The 22,380-nt window shown below is 44.0% G+C and overlaps 2 protein-coding genes across 2 annotated transcripts in view; one reads left to right on the forward strand and one right to left on the reverse strand.

Annotated features, from left to right (window-relative positions):
- The window catches only part of ADPRHL1 (ADP-ribosylhydrolase like 1), a 400,125-nt gene that overhangs the window by 74,831 nt on the left and 302,914 nt on the right, over window positions 1–22,380 (forward strand). The gene's annotated exons all lie outside the window — the stretch shown is intronic.
- On the reverse strand, window positions 741–18,828 carry LAMP1 (lysosomal associated membrane protein 1). Its single transcript, XM_052664397.1, has 9 exons — window positions 18,686–18,828; window positions 10,272–10,387; window positions 8,761–8,974; window positions 8,494–8,655; window positions 4,730–4,947; window positions 2,941–3,063; window positions 2,510–2,579; window positions 2,168–2,338; window positions 741–1,778 (listed from the first exon to the last, which is right to left on the reverse strand). Exons 1-9 carry the CDS (start codon window positions 18,717–18,719, stop codon window positions 1,639–1,641), a joined length of 1,248 nt encoding a protein of 415 aa, XP_052520357.1. The 5' UTR covers window positions 18,720–18,828; the 3' UTR covers window positions 741–1,638.

Consider the following 22,380-nt stretch of genomic DNA (forward strand, 5'->3'; position numbering starts at 1 on the left):
GCACTTCTACTTTGTTCCACACCGCTGCTTTATTCTAAGGTTACGCTACAGATGCTCTATCCTCACATAGCTGTGCCCTTGGGAAGGCTGCACTTGCCCAGCCAGCTGTCAACAGACTTCCTTCTTAACAGGACAAAGCAGCAGCCAGCTCCAAAGCCATACTTGAACGCAAGTCCAAGCATCCTTCTATCTCCTAGCAGGAAGAAGCAAAGCAGCAGCCCTGCCCCTGCTGAATGGCTCTGTCCCCACAGAGCCCTCTCGTGGCCACATCCTTTCCCTCACCTTCCTGCTTTAAAGGGAAAGGTGTCATTCTGAATACAGTTCAACATACCAAAACCTGAGCAGGCACACATCCCAGCAGGTGGTAAGAAGCTGGCTTCACAGGGAGCGCTTGTATGAGTATCCTAGCACCATTTTCAGAAAGCAGTGCTGAGCAGGGCAGGCCTTTGTGCTGATGTCTCTCAGCAAGCTACAATTTCATGTAAGCATCATCCTCTCTGGGCCCCAGCTTACTGATATGCAGCAGCCTTCCCCGTTGCCAAGGACGACCTCCACAACAGCAGGAAGTGCCATTTCAAACCACTGTATACAGGTTGGTGACAGAGAAGGAGGGACAAAGCTCTGGTTTAACAATCCCACACTAAGCATGACTCAGAGCTCCAGAAGTAGAGCCAAACCAAGACCATGCACACATCAAGTGGCCAACTGTGTTTTGGAAACTGACGAGCAACGCAAGGGTATACAGAAAAAAAGTGTCTTTATTAGCATTGTTACAGGCAATGCATACATAAGAACTGATCCTTAAAGTGTACAACCCCCCAGCCAAGTTTAAAGCAAGAGAATCAGCAGATTGAGACCTATATTGTACACGTGTGCAGTAACAGGATCTCTCTGGACCTTCCAACAGAAGAGACTGAAATCACTTTACAAAAAAATGTAAATAAAAATAACACCCATTTTAAAAAAGGACCAGCTCCTAAGGAGCTGGCAGAGCATCAGAAATATCAAACAGGGGAGCTGTCCAATCGCACAGAGTTCCTGCAAGGGCTGAGTATTGCGTTGTTCACACCCTGCATATGCCAGGCATCGTGTTTAAAGCTTAGTAATACAAAATACACACCCTAGAGATGAGGTGGGGTTTAGATCAATTTCGATTTTGTCAGTTGTTACTGAATTCCTGTCAATGCACCATCAGTATTGTTATCATCCCTGGATGGCAGCAGTGCCGATCGTGAATGTTTTCCCTTTGTTAAGAGCTCTGAAATTGAGTCAATGTAGATTAGTTGCATCTCTTTCCAGCATCTTTATGCTGACTTTACCTTCCAATTAAAAAAAAAAAAAATCATCCTTTAAAAAAAAAAAAACCCAAAAACTTTTAGCTTGTTTCTAAGTGGGTAAATATTTCAACTAGTTAGCAAAATTAAACACCAGAATTTTCAGAAGTTATTTTTGTGCATAGTTAAATGCTGCAAGATGATTTCACATTTAATAAAGCAGACTTTTAGAAGCAATTTGCAAGATAAGGTGTTCCCTTACGATATCGATCTTAGCTTGGGGAGAGATAGGGGTGGTTTGTTTGTTTGTTTTTCCAGCTTCTTGCAATTGCTTTTCACCTACACTGGAATTTAGTGCAAGTCATTAAATTGTCTGGTACCCAGCGTGGCTCCTCTTTCTGCCAATCAAGTAAGCAATCAGGACAATTAGAACCAGACCAGCAAGGGCTGCACCAACTATTATAGGGATCAGCATGTTGTTTTCATCCAGCTGACATTCTTCCACTGAAGAGAGAGAAAGAGTTACGTTAGGCACCAGTCCAGGCAGACACCTACCTCCAGTTGTTTCTTTTAACCACAGTCACAAAGAACAGCACTAAGCAGAGCACCAAGGAACTTCCCAGACCTTTTCCCCTCTCACACAACTGTCTGAGCACTGTTAGGAAGGTCCATTAGTGCTCCTCCTTAACTCGTTATAACGAGTCCCAGTTATTCCAAAGCTGCTTTTTACAGACTTGTCACACTAGCCTCAATTCAAACACCTTATCAACCCCCACAGCACCTGCAGTACAGCACACAGACTAAGCATAGCACCTTCTTCCTTGACTACAGACTCAGGGCTTCTCATAGATTGCAGTTCCCTCCACCCGCGTATCAAAATACAAACCTCTTACCTGTCCCAAACTTGTCTCCATCAACCTTGAAAGCCTGGACCTGAACATTAAATACATTGACAAGGGCTTTGTCTGTGACCTGGAGATTCTCCTCTGCACTGCATTTGTAGGAATTCCCCACCGTAGCTCTCAGTTCACTCATGCTGTCATTTGATGCTTCAAACATTGGAGCTGTGTAAGAGAAAGTCCTATTAAAGAATCCTGAAAAGCAGAAGCTGGGAGCTCACTGAGCTTTAAATTCAAAAGACATCCCTCCCCAGCATTCCTAATGTGTTCCTTGATGCAGGCAGCCCTTAATATTTAAGGAAGCGGTCACTGAAAATACACTTAAAAAGTCCCTACCTTTTGCTTCAGAAGGCAGAGTTGTGCTGACATTCACACCTTGCAGGAAGAATTTCTCACTACTTGCATTCTTTTAAACAAAGAAGAAGACACCAGTAGTTTTCATTGAAAGTAATGCTGTTCAACCCAACCTTTGTTGTGTGAGGCTATTCCTCTGCTACACCAGAACGGTTCCCAGCTTGGGTAAAAAAGCCTTTACAGGCTCATCAATCCAAAGGACAGAAATTCCTGATCCAAGCAGAATGTCTGTACATTCTTTCCTTATAAGAGTTACTAAGAATTAAATCTCTTCTATCATAGTATTAAAACCAAAGTCGTTACTCATTCCCCCTCCCATAATTGGAGCTTTTTGCTATAGTAATTGCCCAGGTTAATATGTCCACATCAGAAATACTGCAGAGATCTGACGTGCTTTGTTTAGAGATCCTTACCAATACAAAGTGGAAGGTGATCTTTGTTTTCTCAAAAGCCAGACTCAAGAAGGCAGATGTATTGTCACATGTTCCAGAAGCATTTGTATTATGTGGTATAAAATTCAGCAGGTCCAACCCCATCTATGGGAAAAGAGGACCGATCATAGTATCTATTCTTTAAGAAACTAGCACACCACTACATCATCAGGAAACTTCTAGTTTGCCTGCACTCACATGTATACAATGCTATACTGACCTACATGCTTTAAGGGCAAAAGGGCAGATATGCATCTAAGTTACACCTGAGATAATTTGTGCTACAGGGCTGGCACAGAGAAAGAACAGCAGGCATATCTGCATTCTTGCTGAAGCTCCCCCCAGCCCCAACTGCTGCTTTCTCCACGCTAAACTTCTTTGCTCCTAGCAGCACAGAGAAACATTAGTTACCACCACTACAGTGGGAGCAACAAGCTACAAAATGCTGCCATTAAAAGTTGTCACCCTGCAAGTCACTTCTGCACAAAATGCTTTAGTTTTGCTCACAGTAAATGATTTGATACTGTCCTGCATCTGCAGACAACTACACGTTAAATGCACTTGCTGAACAACCAAACAAATCAGCAGCAGCTCTTAGACATTAGCTAAACCTCTCGTGACTTTGGAAAAATCATTGTTACCACCTCCTCACTGGTTGATAGATCAGCTATCAGCCAGTCCAGCTGTGTCAGAATGCCATGCAACGGGAAGCAGCTCAGGGAACGTGGCACCACATGGCTTAAACACAGTTACCAACATAGCTATCTACTGTACAGCCACACATCAGCTGGGATCCAACTTAAATTTGCAGCCTTCATTTGTTTGCCCATGACACCCAACAGCAACTCAGATTAAAGCCACAGGATATGGAGAACAAGCTCACAACAGAAGCTCTGTACAGTAAACATGTAGGTTTACTGAGCCTTGGTTGTTGTTGTTTCCTATCAAGGCCTTCAGCAACCCCTGGGATTGTGGTTCATAACTTTGCCTTACTGGCTAATGGGAAACAGGTTTGTATACAAGGCTGGCAAGCCAGGCCTTGTAACACCAGTGGAATCAAGGAGCCTACCCCAAGGCTGCAACTTATGCAATCCATGCAGCACTTTCACCACTGAAATTAAATTAGTTCTTGAAATTAAGTAACTCTGAATCATAGAACGGCTTGTGCTGGAAGAGACCCCAAAGTCCATCCAGTTCCAACACTGGACCCTGTGGGCAGGGCTGCCATCCGCTAGATTACATCATTACAGTTGAGTCAAATATTCTGCTGGTATCAGCTGCAAGTTAAAGAAGTAATTTTCAGGTGGTTCTGGGTCCCCTAAAATTTTGTCAACTCTGTCTTGTTTTACAATGGCAATTATGTTCCCTTCTAACATTGCTTCACTGTTTCACTTAGGCACCTCAGGCTGAATTCTTGTATTTCACAGTTCAGAAGCCTTGTTTAGATGGAATCTTTGATATAGGATCCAGCTAGTCATATTTTTATCATTTTTACTGTTCCCGTGGAATGGCCATGTACACTAAACTGGATTTGACAGACAAGTTTAGTACTCTTACTGAAGAAAAAAAAAATCTTTAAATGACCTCTTCCAGCACTACTGAGTTTAACCAGACCCAAGCGTAAGCCAAGCTAAGCAATTCAAATAGAGGGCAATCATGGATGAATATGAAGAAACAAACAAAAATAAATATGTTTTATGGAAAAGAAATACCCTGTAATAATTTGGCAAGTCTTCTCTAAAGAATCTGAAGGTTTTGAAGAAAAATGTACCTTCTCATCTTTTTTCAGATAGGTGATGTTAAGTTGTAACCCCATGGAGGCAAGGACACAGGTTCCATTTGCACCAGTCACGTTGTATTTACCAACTGCAGGATTTGAGGGTGCTGCAGTTGGTGCTGGGCTAGTTACTGGAACGTGGCTAGTAGCATGTTTTGGAGTTGTTGGTGCTACAGTGGTAGTAGAGACCATATCTTCACTACATTCTGTCTCTGGAAAGAAAGGAAAACATACAGTCACCACCAAACAGTTACAGGATTATCTGCTTTTCTCATCCTCAAGGAAAAGGAGGACAATTTCAAGTAGCTTTTCCTAACAAAAGGTAATAAAAGGTGACAAACAATAACAAAAACATTACTTGAACTCTGTTTCAAAGTTTAAGAATCTCTTAAAACCTAGCATATGAAAATAATACCTCTGCTTTTATTTACAGAAGTTCACGGTGCCTGCATCTGTTTTATTCATTTCTATCATTTTACTTCACAATCAAATCAGTACAAACAAGAGATTCCATGTTGACAGAGCCAGCACTCCTGCTGTCTGCTCACTGCAAGGCTTTAATGACTCCCCCTGTTGGACATGCTAGGCAGCCGTGTGTCAGAAGCACAGGAGTAATTCTCATGCCTAGCATCAAAAGCAGTCTCCCAGGGCAGTGATGTTCTCATTTCCCTCTGTATGCTACCAAGTCACGAGAACCCTACTTCTTTCATTGTGTCAATACTCACAGTAACATAAGAAATACCATACTGGACCTGTCAAGTTCTCACTTGACATCACAGCAAAGCTGTGACACTTCCATCTCCAATGTAATTGCATGACACTGGTTCTGATGGCAAGGGCTCTCCTCTATCCTTTCCATTTGGGTCTCACATCCACCTTCCCTGCACTCTTGTATTTACAGCTACCTACCACCTGAAGTGCATGGCTGAGTGAAGATGACTGCCTGACTTCTCATCCAGCTTCAGCATAAGCTTCCACAGTAAAAGGAGAGAGGCAGAACAGTGGCTTCATTTGCCAGAGTATTCACAAATACCTGGCAGCAGGAACTGAGCTTGTGGATAGCCAAAAAGCTTCCTGCATTGAGGATCTAAGCCAAAACCAAAAGTCATAGCAATGACATTACTGTAGCACAGGCTTCCCTGACTTCCAAGTCAAGGTCATTCCCCTGTTTTAGGGAGAACAACTTGCAACTTTGTAAGGATGTCAGTAACTGCAACAGCCTCACAGTCCATACCTATCTTGCAGATAATGGATAAGTAATGAATAGCCTCTGTACTTAAAAGCAACTTAGCATTTCATTATGACTCTAAACACAGCCTAATTACATCTTGTGAACTCACACAAACTCCATCACAGAACAACTCTATTTCCTACTCCACTTTCTACTCCATTTCTGGAAACAGAGAAGAGCAGAGAGAAGGATGAATGGAGGAGTGACCCCACCTTCTGTCAGTTCATCGGATACTGTTCAGGCCCCAGAATGTGGTGATGTCCAAATAAACCAGGCAGCCAGTTTAAATGCTACTTCAGTGGACAATTTCCTACTGTCTGCAAAGCCTCAACATATACAGCCTCTTACTAAACTTGGCAGACACGGACTTCAAGTGGTAGTTTGCTCTAGGTGGAATTTTGATATAGTGTTTTTTACTGAACTTACAACACAGCTCCTACTAGCTCTACAAAACAGATGTGCAGGCAAAATGCTCTTGTCTTTTTCTGACAGTTACAGGAAAGCAGCTGACAATTCTACCGACAGATAAAATTAAAGCTCTCTTTCTTCAGAGCTGAGAATCAGTGCAGCAACCTCAGTCATTAACTTGGAGATACGCTGCCAGAAATAACTACTACTATTACAGATGCACTGACTACTGACTGTACTTCCTTTCAGTGATCACTGCTCAGATCACTAGCAGGAATGAAAGAACTAATGAAAGAACTGTTAATAAAACAAAAAAAAAAAAGAAAGCTAAAGGAGAATTCAAGGTTGCAAGTTGATCAATAATGAGCTGCCAAAAGGCATGGGGAAGTCACAAGCCTGAGAGTGGAAAGAAGGAACTGACCTGGAGAGAACAAGTTGTTTTCAGGATCGAGACAAAAATGATAAAGAACTCTTTAACTGTCTGAATTAGAAATAAGCAATGGAGATAGCTCATGATGCAGTACGAATGGAAAAACTACAAAAGTACTGTGTGCAGTCTCAAGAAATTAGAAGAAAATAAAGGAAGATATTAATTAAAAAGAAAAAGCTGAGCATGGCAATGTGGATTACAGTAATGTGGAAGTGGGGGAAAAAAAAAAAAAAAAAACACACCCCAAAACCAGTAGCATGAATTAAAACCAAACAGTATCACCAGATGATGAGATCATATTGCCAAACATCGATGGTTTCATCGACAGTGATACCACCAGACAGAAAAAAGCTTAAAAAGAAAAAGAGAGAAAATGAACTAGTAAGGCAGATGTAGATGAACTTGTGTTCCATAAGGAACACCCACCCAAGATAATACAGTATTGCTTTGCAGTTTAACTGAAGGACTGTAAGAATAGACAATAAAAAGGTGGTGTCAAATAGGCAGTGAGGAGATTTTATTGAAGTTTTGCGAAGTTAAGAAGTAGCTTTTCCCAACATCATGGCTCTTGTTGAAGCCTACTTGTAACTGCTCACATGCTTACCCAGTATGCCTGGATAACTGCACCAAGACACTTAAAATTGGATTGTTCTGAAGACTGGAGTAATAGAAACCATATTTTTTAAATTACAAACATGCCCACAGTTGTGCTGCAGACGAGCTCACTGAAGGGAAAATTCTGATTGAGGAAAGGATACATGTTGGAAACCAACTCAGTAACGTGAGACAGCCATAAAAAAAGTCAACTCCAGTATTACCATGCATCAGGCCAAGTATTTTGCAGAGATGGGACAAAGTACAAATACTCCTGGTAGAAGGCACTTGTTCAATGCATCACTGTATGCCAGCACTGACTACTCTGGTTTTAAGATTCCTTCAACTTCACAAGTGCACAAATGGGATTAGCAGCATAGGAAAGAAGAGTTCCAAGCTACCTTGAGAAGATGAAGGCTTCTTACTTGCCCTAAAAGACTTACTGCTCCCTAAAATACCACGGGCAACAAGAGCCTTGTAAACTGAAGAACGCTGCCACAAAAACAGAGCACGAACACACTGTGAAGTAGCCTGTTTTCTATTCATTACAGAAATGAAATTCTGTAACGCTTTTTAATACAAGCAAATCGGGACAAAAAGTCTTTGGGGACTGTGGCTGACATAACATTTTCACAACTTGTATAAACCCATCTACAGGAAGTTTTAGATACCCTCTCCCTACAGACCAACTCACAGCTGTCCTCTACCACCTATCTTCCCCAGGGCACACAGTAACCAGTTCACATTACTTGGGTAAACAGTAACTCTTCAAAGGGATGAGATGCTCTCCAAACCAGGATCTGGGCCACGTGCCCAGCTGACCTCCTATAGCAGCAGGTGTTTACAGCCTGAAGGCAAGGAGAAATGTTCCCTGATGCCTGCACAGAACTCCCAGAAGCACAGTGCTTGGATCTGTAAGCCATGAACATTGACACACCCACAGGAAACCTGAAGCAAGTTTATTCATTTCAGCAGATTCTGCTATCAGCTTCAAGTCAACAGCTGCCTAAATAGGTAGAATCAAGACTCAAAAGTAACACCTACTACTAGAAATATTAGCCCACCAAGTACAAGTTTCTGTTATGAGATACCTACTGTTTGTACTAAAAGTGCCATTTGTGGGATAGGCTTCCAAAGTAACATTGCTGAAAGTAACGTTCACATGCCTCATATGGATGTACTTGGAGTTGATGCATCTGTATTCTGTGCCAATACGGGCCTGAATAACAGATTTGTGTGTCACTTCCATCACTCTTCCTGTGAAAAGATCACATGGCATTAGTATGTAACAGTTTTTATGGAAACAAATCAGTATTGCATCTGCAAGGGTGACATAATAAGAACAGGAAGTTTTCATTTTACCTTCAGATGCATTAGGGAATAAAGTTTCATCAGATAGATTGTAGTGGAAAGTCAGCTCTTCTACTTGGTACTCATCCAGAGTTTTTGAGAAATTCAGACTTATCAAGTGTCCTGCTCCAAAACTCAATGCTAGAATGGGATGAGATGCGTTACCTTCACCACACGAGCTGTGTGACTGTGATGTGGCATTTTGGGGAAGAAAGAAATGTGCAAACTGTGGGGCAAGAAAACAGAACACACAGAAGGGACAACATTACAGCTTTTCCTTACTGCCTTTCAAATAACCTGCTACAAAACATACAAGTGACTTTCACATACATATATCATAAGGTGTCTACTTACTACTTACTTATATAATATATAGCAAGTAGCGTATTAATGGCACTCAGATTTCTAAGAATCATGCTCTCTGAAATTTGAGGACAAAAAACTGTACATCCTCACATCACCTCTTAGACTTCCCCCCTTAAGCTAAGCCAATGAATTTGCAGGTGCACCCACACCAGGTAAATCAAATTGCAAATTCTGGACACGTGAAAGATGGGAGAGTTTTAAGTTTTGCTTCCTGTAGCGTGACTGAGAAAGAACAAAAGCAAATGGCAGTCTATGCAGTTTGGATATAATTCTCTGAGTTTAATACATATTGGCAAAGTAACTTGACACCTGAAGACAAACAGCATTCACTGGAAAGTTTGAGTTTATGGCTTAACAAGAAACAGCCAAAGCCTGTTATGAAAGCAGTTACTTCTGAATGCAAACTTGTACAGCACCATCAGCAGGATTTCAGACCATCAGTGCTGAAAAATGGACTACATAGCTCAAATCACTTACAGAAAGTATCAACACTGGCAGAGCAGTGGATGTTTTAATTTCATATTAACTTGACAACTAGGAAAAAATTTCAACAGGAGAGCCTTAAAACACACATCCTCAATAGGATTATAAATAACCAGCGATTCCTGCCTAGTAGTAAAGATGCCAGAGTCAGTAAATTGAAAAGCTGAGTATTTGCAAATAAAGATTCTTAACTTTTCAGTTTAACTTCGTTAGTAGACTGCAAGCCTGCAGACATACTGGAACCTACAGAGACCAGCTAAGGGAGCAGATCACAGGTTTCAGAGTTTGAAAGCTCCTTGCTAGTGGCCATTTCACTTCAGATTTAGTCAATCCAAGTAACTCACGATGATCACATTCACAACTAAAAAAACTGGTAGCATTTGCTTTCATTTACAGTTACGATGAAAATCATTTCATTTACCAATAGGACTTGTGTGGAATTTCAGTCTGAGTTCCACACTTCTTATTGTGGTAATTTCAGGCAGCCTGTACTTCAATTACAGGAAACATCAGTAATAAAGAAGTTGATGCAACATGACTGGAAGAGGGGAACGTTTGCAGAAGTAGTTTTTCAAGCTTAAATATTTGTTCAAAGTTTCAGTAGTGCACACTCACAAAAAGACCCCACACATGGTACAAACTACACACACAAGAAGGGAGATGCCTCCCATTACCTGCTTTTGCCCATTGCTTTTGTATTCCACTGAGAAGGCTACTGTCAGGTTAGCAATTATGCAGACTTTGCCTGTTGAATCTCTCACATCAAATGAAGAGGAAGCCTGTAAAAAGCCTGTAAGAGGGACAAGTATATGGGGTCACATAAGATTTAATTTTTCAATCCAAGCAAAGGTAAGCATGTACAACTCCATTTTGAAGACACATCCTGAACAGCAGTTGCATTTACAGACTGTAACGACTAAGTTTCCATAGCAGCCTCAGCATCAATAACCAAGAGAACATATTTAACACCCCATTTATAAAAGACAAAGCTGCCCAGACCAAAGCTGTTGACATGCTGGATCCTCAAAGCATAAGAAAAGCTTGTAACAAGTCCATCAGTCATGCTGCTCAAGGCAGCAACTCCATGTTCACCCTGCACAGCAGCTGTTTTGCAAGCTTCAGCCAGAACCAACTTAACACATGAGGTCCTGCAGCCCTGTACTGCTCAGCCACCCCTCAAAAATCCTCTCTTCCCTCTGCACCAAGACACTCAGCTGCACACATGCTGAATGCACTAGTTAGTGGGCTTGGACTGACTGCAAATGTTTGGGAGGCACTGCCAAAGGCAGCATGATGGAGAGTGCTCCTTTTGCCAGGAAAGCCTCTCCTGTCTGCCATCACACTCCCTGCACTTGAGAGAAAGCTGGGGGCCAAGACCTTGACACAGACAGAGGTCACAGTTTCCTGCCTTTAAGCTAATCTCAGGTAGAGCTGCTGACTAAGGCAGGGCTTCTCCTCTGCTTGGAGCCTCACACGCTACTACTGCCTGTGCAGGGAAGGACTGTGTGGTTGGAGGAGCATGGGATCATCCTCTGACAGCAGGAGGGACTTTTGCACAGGCTGCCACTGATGACCTTCACCTGGGGCACGTGTACCAGCGGAGTGCTGGTTATCCTCAACTTCATTTGCACTAAAAGCCCCATGGACAGTGTTCCTTCTGTGCTCAACTGCACCTGCTCAAAGCTCTTCACTGCAGAGCTTTTTCTTCACGTTCCTGATTGCCCCCACACACCCAAAACAAACCTCACCACACCTGCACTGTTTTCTGCTAGTGCTTTGTCACCTCGCAGAAAACCTGAAAAAAAAGCAGCTGTAAGACAAACCACTCCATTTATCACAAATAAGCTTTAAAGAGTCAAACATGCTAATCCATTCAACTGCTGACACAGCAAAAAGATCCAGCATAGGGATTATCCATTAGCTGGCTTTCCCATTCTCAAGAGGTTTCTAAAAAAGCAAATCACAACCTGAAAACTTTTTGCTACAGGACTACAGTGCATACAATAGCATTATGGCAATCAGGACAAACTGGGCTTTTATCATCTAGACAGGGCAGAATCATAGAATGGTTTAGGTTGGAAGGGACCTTTAAACCACCTATAATTCCACCCCTCTGTTATGGCAGGGACACCTCCCTCTAGACCAGGTTGCTCACAGCCCCGTCCAGGCTGTACGTGAATGCTTCCAGGCAAGGGGCATCCACAGCCTCACTGGGCAACCTGTTCCAGTGTCTCACCACCCTCATTTTAAAGAGTTCCTTCCTAACATCTGGTCTAAATCCACCCTCTTCCAGTTTAAAGCCATTTCCGAGGTGGAGTCTCACAAGAGCAGAGGGGCAGAATCACCTCCCTTGACCTGCTGGTCACATTTCTCTTGATGCAATCCAGGATGTGATTGGCCTTGGGGGGCAAGTGCACACTGCTGGCTCAAGTTGAATCTTTCATCAACTGACACCCCTAAATCCTTCTCCTCAGAGCTGCTCTCAAGTCATTCTCCACCGAACCTGTGTCTGTGCATGGGATTGCCCCAACGCAGGTGCAGGACCTTGCACTTGGCCTTGCTGAACTTCATAAGGTTGGCATGGGCCCACTTCTCAAATCTGTCCACGCCCCTCTGGATAGCATCCCTTCCCTCTAGCATCAACTGCATCACCCAGAGCTTGGTGCCAGCTGCAAACTTGCTAAGGGTTCACTCAATTTCACTGCCATGTCACCTACAAAGATATTTAATAACACCAGTCCCAGCACAGATCCCTGAGAAACACCACTCATCACCTGTCTCCGCTTGGGCATCGAGACATTGACTGTAACTCTGAGTGTGACCATCCAGCCAAGTCCTTATCCAGCCAGTGCTCCATCTACCACATCCCTTTTTCTCCAATTTGGTGACCAGGATGTCATGCAGGACAATGTCAACACCTCACACAAGTCCAGGTAGATGACATCAGTTACTCTTCCTTTATCCACTGACGCTGTAACTATCATGAAAGGCCACTAAGGTCGTCAGCACACATAGAAAGCGCTTCAGTTGTAAGGACACACTGGAAACAATTTCTCTGGCACTCAGTAAGCATTTTCCCTTGTTGTTCTTCCTCAGCAACAGTTCCCTTCATCTCCAAGGACAAGAATACATCTCCCGCAAAAAAGGTGACCAAAACAATTCAGTACAGTACTAGAAATAATTGATGCTCCTCCACACAGCAGTTTCGCTTTGCAAAGTTTCCTTCAAGTTGAATTTACACTTGGAACTGTTTACACAGTACTCAAGCACTTGTTTTCCCAAGAACAGAGCTGCTTACACTTTCTTGAAGTTTTCTAGCACTGCATAGAAAACAGCACAGAGGCAGAAAACAGCCGTCTGTGACTGCTTGAACTAACACTACCGATGGAAAATGTGACAGAATGAACATCTCCAGTATGCATGCTGATTGCTTGTTTGATAGCTACTGAAAGAGTTTGGTGATTTTAGACCTAAAAACAAGTAACATGCAGCAGAAAAGAAACAAACAAACAAAACAAACAAGTTTTAAAGAGAAATGCAGTGGAAAGAAAGAACTGAAACAGCATTAAGGAAACACTGCTGACCAAAAGGAAAATATGAGTCCTACCTGTTCCAGATGATTCAGAGAACAAAAGACAATGCAAAGGTACCAGAGAAAGCACTGAGTGGAGCACAGATTGTGGGAATGAACAGCTGACAAATCATTCTCAACAAGTAATAGACAATAAGTGGTCTGAGCAAACATTAGAACATTCCACCTGCATAGCTACTAGATTTTTTGCAAGGCTAAGTTCACACCACGATACGAAACCCAGTGTGGTTAGATTGAAACAAAAACCATAAAGCCTCACTGCCTCCTTAGAACTGTTCAACAGCTGCTGGATTTGCAGTGTCAGAGCAACAAAAGCCATGCGTCAGGCACGAGACAGCAAGCTGACCTCGATGAAGGGGTGAAGCGAGCTGTTCCCCTGCAAGCACATGGGCATTCATGAGGACGGTGACCAGTGCAAGCACTTTGCTGGCAGCACAATGCACAGCCTTTCTCCTGGGGCAGAAGTACAGAGGAACACAGAACAGACTGAGGGAATATGGGACAGGAGGGCAAAGAAATTAGCAGAAGCGCAGAGGAACAGATGAAGGCACTGAAGGAAAGAAGTTCCTGCCTACTCTCTGCTCCAGCCAGCCAGCTCAGAGCAGCTCATGGCGTTTGGGAGGAAAGCAGCTGTTGAGTTTGAGAAGGCTGCTTCAGTGCCGACCAGTGATTAAGGCATGAATCATCGCCAGCCCACATATAGTAAGAGCCTACAGTCAAAATGTCAAGAATACAAAAAAGCAAACTGATGCTGAATCGATCTGTCCTGGGATTATTTCTTATTCAGTTACATAAAGTAACGCACAATTTTATTACAACATATCTACAAGTTGGGAATATTGCTTGTACTTCTCACAACAACACTGACGTTTGATATGTAGTGCAAAACCTGACACAACCTCCAGCTTCTTCTCTTTGGACTCTGAATTCTTCTCAATCGACCACAGCACCCTACTTGACTACTACCTGTGCCAGAGCAGCAGCAGTACTTCAGATTCCCACAGCTCAACAGCTCACAGAATCTCAATAGAAAAAAAAAAAGCCACTTTTGTGAAGTTCATTATTCATTCAGCTGGAAATGGTATGAGTATCTGGCAGAAGAATCACCAGAAACGCACTTGCATGAAAGAAACCTCACGTAGTCCAGATGCTTCCTTTGTGTCCCAGTAGGCTCCTACAAAAGGGCTGCTTACATTTATTCCAGCAGCGTATTTTCAGTTGAAACATCGTAAGATTATCTCCCTTTAGAGCTCATTTCTGGTTATCCTGTCATGTAAGAAAGACTGAAGCTAAAAATGTTTATGAAACAGCCTGATACGTTGCTTTAAATCCAACATCCATCCTTATCTAACACTCCTACATGAGGAAAAAAAAAAACAAGCAGCGTATATTAACACTCCAAGATGGAATAAAGTCAAGGAAAATTGAAACCTCCTTTCTTATGTAACAATTTGTCTCAGTGATCTACCACGGTTTGCTTTAAACTGAAAACTACAACAGTTGCAAAACAATCTGGCACAGCTGAACAATCTGAATCTGAGCTTTCTGAACACAGTTCAGAGAAAGCTGGGATTCTTGACCCATTCCTGCCCACACCACGATGATTTCAGGTCTCAACCTTTTCATGATTCAAATCCTGTTAGTCAAGCACAGCAACACTTCAGCTACTCTCCTGCATAATGGAAACCTATTAAAGGAGAAAGATGAATACCTGTTGTGCTCTAGAAAAGAAAGCAAGCACCTATTATTAATGGCAATTGTTTACACTGGCTGCCTGCAAAGAGGACTTCGGTTACAATAGTTAATGATTCACTGTCTCCAAGTGCACTAGAAACAATGACCACTGATAAAGACAGCAAAACAAAACTACTTTTATACAATTTGGGGCTTGCTACCATGTTCTCCTGCATAAATATAACCTTCTTCAGTATTTCTGTGCTACGGGGTGTGAGGAAAGGGCAGCAATCCATCCCAATTCAGTCAGACATATCCCCAGCACGAAGTGACACAGGTACCTGCTATTCATGGGGCACCAACATGAAGAGCTAAGAATGCTGCTTCTTATCCAGAGAAGGCTTATTTCTCACTGGAGAAGCAAACAGAAGTACCCAGTAATACACTCCCTTTGCTGGTTTGGAAGGATCCTGTCAACTCAGTGCCATTTTGGGAGCAGAACGGTGACCTTCCTTCTTCAGAACTTGTAATGTCTATGCCAGACATGAGAATGGAAGAATTCCCGAGGAGTTAATTCTTTCCTCTAATCACACCTTCTAATGTAGCCACCAATCCCAGGAGGATACCTTGAACAACTGGAAGAGCAAGCAATATCACTTGCTTTGATCCTGGACCTGTACAACTTCAGGAGAGTACAGGAAAAAAACCAAGAACTTTAAAAATACATTTATCTTTAAAGATCACAGTATTTACCCACTCTCCTGTTTCCAGGGAATGAATGAAAGCAAAGCAGATTCAATGCTTGAATTGGTTCTCCCAAAACAAGCTGGTCTTCAAAAGAAATAAACAACAAACCTCTGATTTAGCATTTACCTGCCACCAATGGACTCAGACTGGGTGCAGGGTTTCAACAACAGGAAGAGATAAGGCTGAGCACACTTCAGCTGCTGTTCTGACATGCTTCAGAGTAGATAATGGAAAAAGAGAGACCAGAGACCAGAGTTCAACTCCAGGATGTGGGTGAGTACTGTAGCAGAGAATGGGATAAACTGCACTTGTGCAGCACAGCACCTGCTGAGTTCCACATCCAGTCCCAAAGACACCTCCCTGCCAACTTACAGGGGTGAATTCATCAGTCAATCTCAAACTATCTTTTTAGCATTGCTGATTTACATTAAGACAGTTGACATCTTGTTTCTCAATTCAAACAAGCAGGTGGATGAATGACCTCTGCCTTCATAAACATGACAGCACAGGAGCATTATAATAGAAAGGATACTTTGCATCTGTACACTTGCCGTTTGGCCAGATAGTTGCATCCAGCTTAGTCACATGAAGCTTCTTATGGTTTACAGTCTAGAGGAAGGAAGTATTGAGATAGCTCTACAGTAGCTGATGCTACAAGTCCTGCGGGAGGGCTGAACTACCATGGCAAGACATCCCAGCACTCACGTGAGTTCCTTTCGCACTTGCACTGCCTAGCACTGCTATGTCACACCACTCAGCTAACATGTCCCTCAACAAAGCTGACAGCCCCAATAATTAAATAAGGATCACATGCCCAAGCCCACACTGGAGAAACAGCAGCTAAGCCACATGCCCCTATGCAATGCTGAGCCACGTCTGAAACTCCATCCACTTCTGGCAGGGCCACTGCCCCTGCTCTCACCCTTGGAAAGCAGCACCGGCAAGCAGCAGTGCTGCCAGGTGTCAAAGAGGGCAAAGACGATGTCCTGCTGAATCTGAGTGCAGCAGCATCAGCAGTGCATCTTGAAGTCAGACACATAGCAAACACGATTAGAAACCATCCTACTCACTACAGAATAATCTGGAAGCAGGTTATACAAAAAGTAAAATCTTCAAGCCAGGCTAAGCTGAAAGGAGCATGCCTCAGACAAACTGTGTGACAAGACCTGGCAGAGCCCCGGACTTGTGAGCCAGAAGAGCTGCACAGAGTCAGGACTGAGCAAGCCATCACGTGGTGACAGACCTGGCATCCACACGGTATTCAGGTCCCTTAACACTGTGCCAATACACTCAAAGAAGCCATCAAGCAAGCACAATAGTTAAGGGCAGCGTTTGATAAAGCCACATTTCAGAAGTTGCACAACATGTAAGCAGTTGCGTTTCATGAAAACCACTCAATACACAGTCACATATAACTAGCAAACCCAAGACTCAGGAAAACAGTACCACCACATTATTTAGCAACTATAATTTGCTAGCTAAGTTTCTCTCCCTGTAAGCTGCCATTCCAAAGGAGCGTTTTGGCTTCCTTTGGTTACCAGAGCTCTTGTAATCAGCACAGTCAATGCAAGTACAAACAGCAAAACACACTGGTACAAAGTTTGAAATTCCCCTTCAGACTAAGGTTGTGCAATTAGAGCACGAGGACTGTGCACCACTAATCCTGTGCCAGCATCATGGTACCTTTATCTCATTGTTTCCCCCTGGGTCTCAGACATTATTTACTCACTGACACTGAATCAATCAACATCTGACTAAACTTAGATTTTTTTTTTTTGGAAACGTTTTCTCTGCCATGTCCATTTTTTGGCACAAGAACTACTGGTGCTCTGGCATAGCAGAAGCAGCTCTGCTGGGCCTGACACACAGCACAGCTGACATGTTGTGCTCAGCAGCACACAGATCTCTCCATATCACCATCTCACTATCACTCAGGAAAACCATCAAGAATTGCTTAACACCGACACGTGAAATATTCAGCTGAGTGCCTGCTGCTCACTGTGAAAGGAAACTGAAAGAGCAACAAACGTGCAGGGAGAAAGGAAAAAAAAAAAATAAAAAAAAATCGAGCAGATATCAATCTCTTATCCCCAAGTCAAAGCCCTGCTGAATGCTTTCCCACTGGACCCACCCATGCTAATCCCTCAGCTGCCTGTGATCTTGCTTTAACCTCATCAGCGTTCCCTCTGATGACTAAGGGGTGCAAACACCTGACGAGCTCCACTAAGGCCCTGCTGCTCCTTACTGCTGCCCCAGCCTCTGTCCTGCACAGGAAAATGGATGTTATCTGTGCTGCTTGCGCCACAAAGCTCTCCCTTAAGATCCTGCCCACAGCAGAGGGTTGGAACTGCATCAGCTTTAAGGCCCCCTCCAACTGAAGACGTTCTGTGCTTCTGTGGTTCTAAGATCCTCGGGAGAAGTGATGCCGGTGTATCCATCAGAATAAAGCCGTGGCTGTTAATAAACTGTTAGTAGTAAAGTAAACTTGTCCGTTGCTTCAACAGCAGAAGGCGCACACAGATTACATGCTAAGAGGTTAAATGGACCGAGCTATGTTTGCAGTTGCTATTTGATCAGAGGAGGGTTATCACAACCCCAGAACACAGCAGTGGCGGCGGCGGCGGCATCCCTTTACAACTGCAGTCTGACTGGAACGCAAACAAGTCGCGAACCACTAATGGAGCCGTACGACGAGTCCTCCCTCACCGAAGCAGCAGCTCGGTGCCCCTCAGGCTGCAGGCAGCAGGGCTGGCAGCCGTGCCCCTCAGCGACACCCGTCGGGTGTCACCCAGCCTAACTGCCGCGGCCAACAGTCACGCAGCTGCCCGCCGCCCAGGCTGTCGCAACCCCCAAGTCCGCGACACAGCGCTCCCGGGCGCCGTGCTATTTGGGAAGCGCGCTGCTCTTGTTGCCGTTGCCGCTGGCCCCCCAGGCTGCCCTCACGGCAGCCATAAGGGGAGCAGCCTTACGGAGGAGCGAGCGGCCTCTCAGCGCCGTGCACCCTTACCCTCCCTACCGGGCCCGGCGTTACCGCTGACGGCCGCCCGCCCGCTTGCCCACCCTGCTCCCCCTTACCGAGCAGAACGGCCGCGAGCAGCGCCCGCGCCATGGCGGGGCAGGAAGAGCGAAGCGGTGGCAGAAGGGCAGCAAGGAGCGGGGGGCGGTGGCGCAGCACCGCGCTAGGGAGGTAGGCGACAGCCCCGGCCGGTCATATGGCCTCTGACGTCACTCGCCCCGCCCGCGCGTCCTCACGTGATGTGTGAGACACTGAAAGGGAGGGGGAGGTGTCGCGAGAGTGTGGGGGGGTTGTTTTGGTTGCGGGATTTAGGCGTGCTTGGTTCTGCGAGCGCGGTTGCGCTGGTACGGGTGGGGGCACGAGGGGTGGTTGTTCTGCTGGCAGAACAGCTGGGGCCGCCCAGCTGGAAGGCTGCTCTGCAGGAGAGGAGCTGGAGAGATGAAGCTGAACGTGAGTCAGCAATGTGGGTTTCCCACTATGAACACCAACAGCGTTCTTGGCTCTGCTAAGCAAAGTGGCCCCAGCATGTCATAGAATCATAGAATCACAAGGTTGGAAACGACCTACAAGATCATCTAGTCCAACTGTCCTCCCATTACCACTGCTACCACAAGCACTAAACCACATCTCGCAGCTCCTCATCCAGACGCCTCTTGAACACTGCCAGGGACGGCGACTCCAACACCTCCCTGGGCAGCCATTCCAGTGCCTGACCACTCTGAGAGAAAAAGTTCTTCCTTATGTTTAACCTAAACCTCCTTTGAATACAACTTGTGGCCATTTCCCTGTGTCCTGCTCATTGCCTGGGAGAAGAGGCCAAACCCCTCTTCACCACAACCTCCCTTGAGGAAGTTGTAGAGTGCAATGAGGTCTCCCCTGAGCCTCCTCTTCTCCAGACTGAACAATCAGCTGCTCTTGATAAGACTTGTGCTGCAGACCCTCACCAGTTTTGTTGCCCTTCTCTGGACACACTCCAGGGCCTTGATGTCTTTCTTGTGAGGGGCCCAAAACTGAACACAGCACTTGAGATGCGGCCTCACCAGTGCTGAGTACAGGGGGGTGATTAACTCTGCTCCTGCTGGCCACACTATTTCTAACGCAGGCCACAATGCCAGGAGAGTTGTCTTTTCCCTGCACTTGACACTGGTCAGACCTCACCTGGAGTGCTGAGTCCTATATAGGGGTTCCTCAGTACAAGCAGGGCATGGATATATTGAAGAGAGTCCATCATAGGGCCATTGAAATGGTCTGGAGCACCTCTGCTGTGAGGAGGGGCTGGAAGAACTGGGGCTGCTGGGCATGGGGAAGGCTCCGGGGGGGGTCTCAGCAATGTCCATAAATACCTGAGGAAAGAGTGCACAGAAGACACAGCTCCTCCTCCTGTCAAAGGAGCCCAGTGCCAGGATAAGCAGCTATGGGCACAAACTGGCATATTGGGAAGGTGGTAGAGATAAGTGAAAGCAGTTAAACCCACCTAAGCTCTGTGTTGCCTTCAAAACGTGTTTAAAGGCAATCTGATGTGGGTAGAATGCATCTAGGCCCAGCTGTGTACAATCACTGAAACTTAATGGTCTGTTCTCTCCTTAAGTGATGTATCTGTGTTTATATGTATCTCATCCAATCCTAAACAGTGACCACTGATTTGTCATCTTTCAGGTAAAATTGACTGCACTGTCACATAGCTTCTGATGTTGCCTGGTATTTTTGTAGACAACATTTTTAAGAAATTCCTTCCCCTTATTTTTTGTGAAGAAAAAAAAAAAAAAGGTGTAGTCATTAGATGTTGGTGTAGTAATGGAGATACAGAGCCCAGACATATGATCACTTTGTAATTCAATGTAACTCAATGCTTTTTCTTATCTGAGTTGTTGAGGATATAGTTTCCTCTTACAAGGACTTATTTTACTATTTCGGGCATTAGAAAGTGTGCCAACAGCAGCGTGCTTGTTTTCTCAAAATGACTGCCATGTCATCCTTCTCATTACACCGTACTCTAGATTCATCAGAATCCTTTCTGCTCCCAAGCTGCCTTTGCACATTTTCACTTAGTACTACTTGGAAATGTGGTTTAGCTACCAATAGCTGCTGAATCAAGGTCGGTTCTTCTAGACTGCTGGTCATCTCAGTTCACTTACACTTCCTATTTTCATGAACATGCCTAAAGATTAAGTGTAGCCTGGGGGTCTGTCTTTCTATTTTGATGATATTGCTATAAACAAGCCTTCTTATTGTTATACTGAATATAACATATATATATAACAAATATGTATTTTTATCTGTCCTTTCTAGAGACAGAAGTATTTTGATTTTCATTTATTTATTTTTTTTTCCTCCAGCAGTTGTAGCAGTCTTTATTCTCACCATCTAATACCAAAAGCAGAAGTTAGTTAGTCAGCTTTAAAAAGGACATAGTAGCATGAATGGTCAAGTGTTCAAATGAGTCATCTGCAGAGGAGTGGACGTTAATGGAAGTGGGACTTTGGTTATTCCCATTTCTTTTAATCACTCCTTTGAAACCTGCCCTGGGAGTGAAGCAAGGTCTGTCAGAATACAATATGAAGAGAGAGGCCCCATGGCATGTGTAAGTTTTCTACATGATAATCTTCCTTTCTACTGAAAAAAAAAAAAGAAAAAAAAGTAGGCATTTATAAACTGAAAAATGATAGATTGTTGGATTACTACCAACTATTATCAATATATATGTTGCATCAAGCAATAACGTTATGGCAAGAAGTTGGTAATTAAAGAACATAAGACTCCACCAGTAAATGATGTTTATCTTATATGCTATGGATCATTAGCTTTTATAGCAGTGTAGAGACTGCACTGTATCCAAGTTCCACATTATTGCCAACAGTTCTGACTTGGTGTTTGTTAGTCTATTTTCCTAATAAAACATGTCTCATGCAAACATATTGCCCATCAGCCTCACTGCTCTAATATTTGTTGGGTAACACCAAGCAAACTTGGTAGCAGTTTAAGATATAAACAAATGTAAAATGCTGCTTCTGTGAAGGCTGGTATGCACATGCAGCCCAGAGTCCCAAGTGAGTGTTGTCACCAAGGGAATAACAGTCCTTACCCAGCCCTCATGCATTTTATTTGAGATGCTGAGCAGTGTGTGCAGTTCCAGATACGCCATGGTATGTCTCTGGCACCAGATATGGATGCAGAATGGCTCTTGAAGGGGGAGAACAGAGGAAATGCCCACACTGAGACACGGTACAAACTGGTGTGCAAAGCTCAGGCAGAATGCTGGTATGGAAGACAGAATACAGATTGAGAATCTTTTTCTTGGAAAGAACTTCTGTGAAACATGACTCCATTTTTTTGCTGTAGCCTTTTGCTGAACATTATCTCACTTCACAGGGTTATTTTCTTTTCAAAGAGATTTGTCCAGAAACAGATAATTGAATCTATAGTACAGAGTCTGCTCTCCATAGTACACCTGTCAAGGACCATAAACCTCCAAGTAGGTCTCTTTGCGTAACAAATTGACACACTAAACTTCACCAAAGGTTGTGTAATTTTTTTTCAGAGAGACACTAAGCACTAAGATTGGCAGAAAGAAGGAAGCTGAAGCAGACCAAAGGAGTTACATTATAAACATGGGTTTAGACACAGGTAATGCAAGGTGAGATAAAAGACAGAATGAGGGCCACGTGGCACAAGGAGTGGGCAGGAAGAAGGCTGTTAGTGGCTGATAGCAAAACTTTAATTGCCAGACTCAGGAAGAACCTAGAACCATCAGCCA

Source organism: Tympanuchus pallidicinctus, unplaced genomic scaffold, assembly GCF_026119805.1.
Source record: "Tympanuchus pallidicinctus isolate F22 unplaced genomic scaffold, pur_lepc_1.0 scaffold6, whole genome shotgun sequence".
NCBI lineage: Eukaryota > Metazoa > Chordata > Aves > Galliformes > Phasianidae > Tympanuchus > Tympanuchus pallidicinctus.

Bases quoted from the DNA above. Each gene is read 5' to 3' on its own strand.
- LAMP1 (XM_052664397.1), bottom strand. From the start codon at position 18,719: ATGGCGCGGGCGCTGCTCGCGGCCGTTCTGCTCG. The intron at 8,975-10,271 runs GTAATGGGAGGC...CTTGCCCCACAG, and splicing joins AAAGCAATGGGCAAAAGCAG to TTTGCACATTTCTTTCTTCC. The intron at 8,656-8,760 runs GTAAAATGAAAA...ATCTTTTCACAG, and splicing joins ATTCCCTAATGCATCTGAAG to GAAGAGTGATGGAAGTGACA.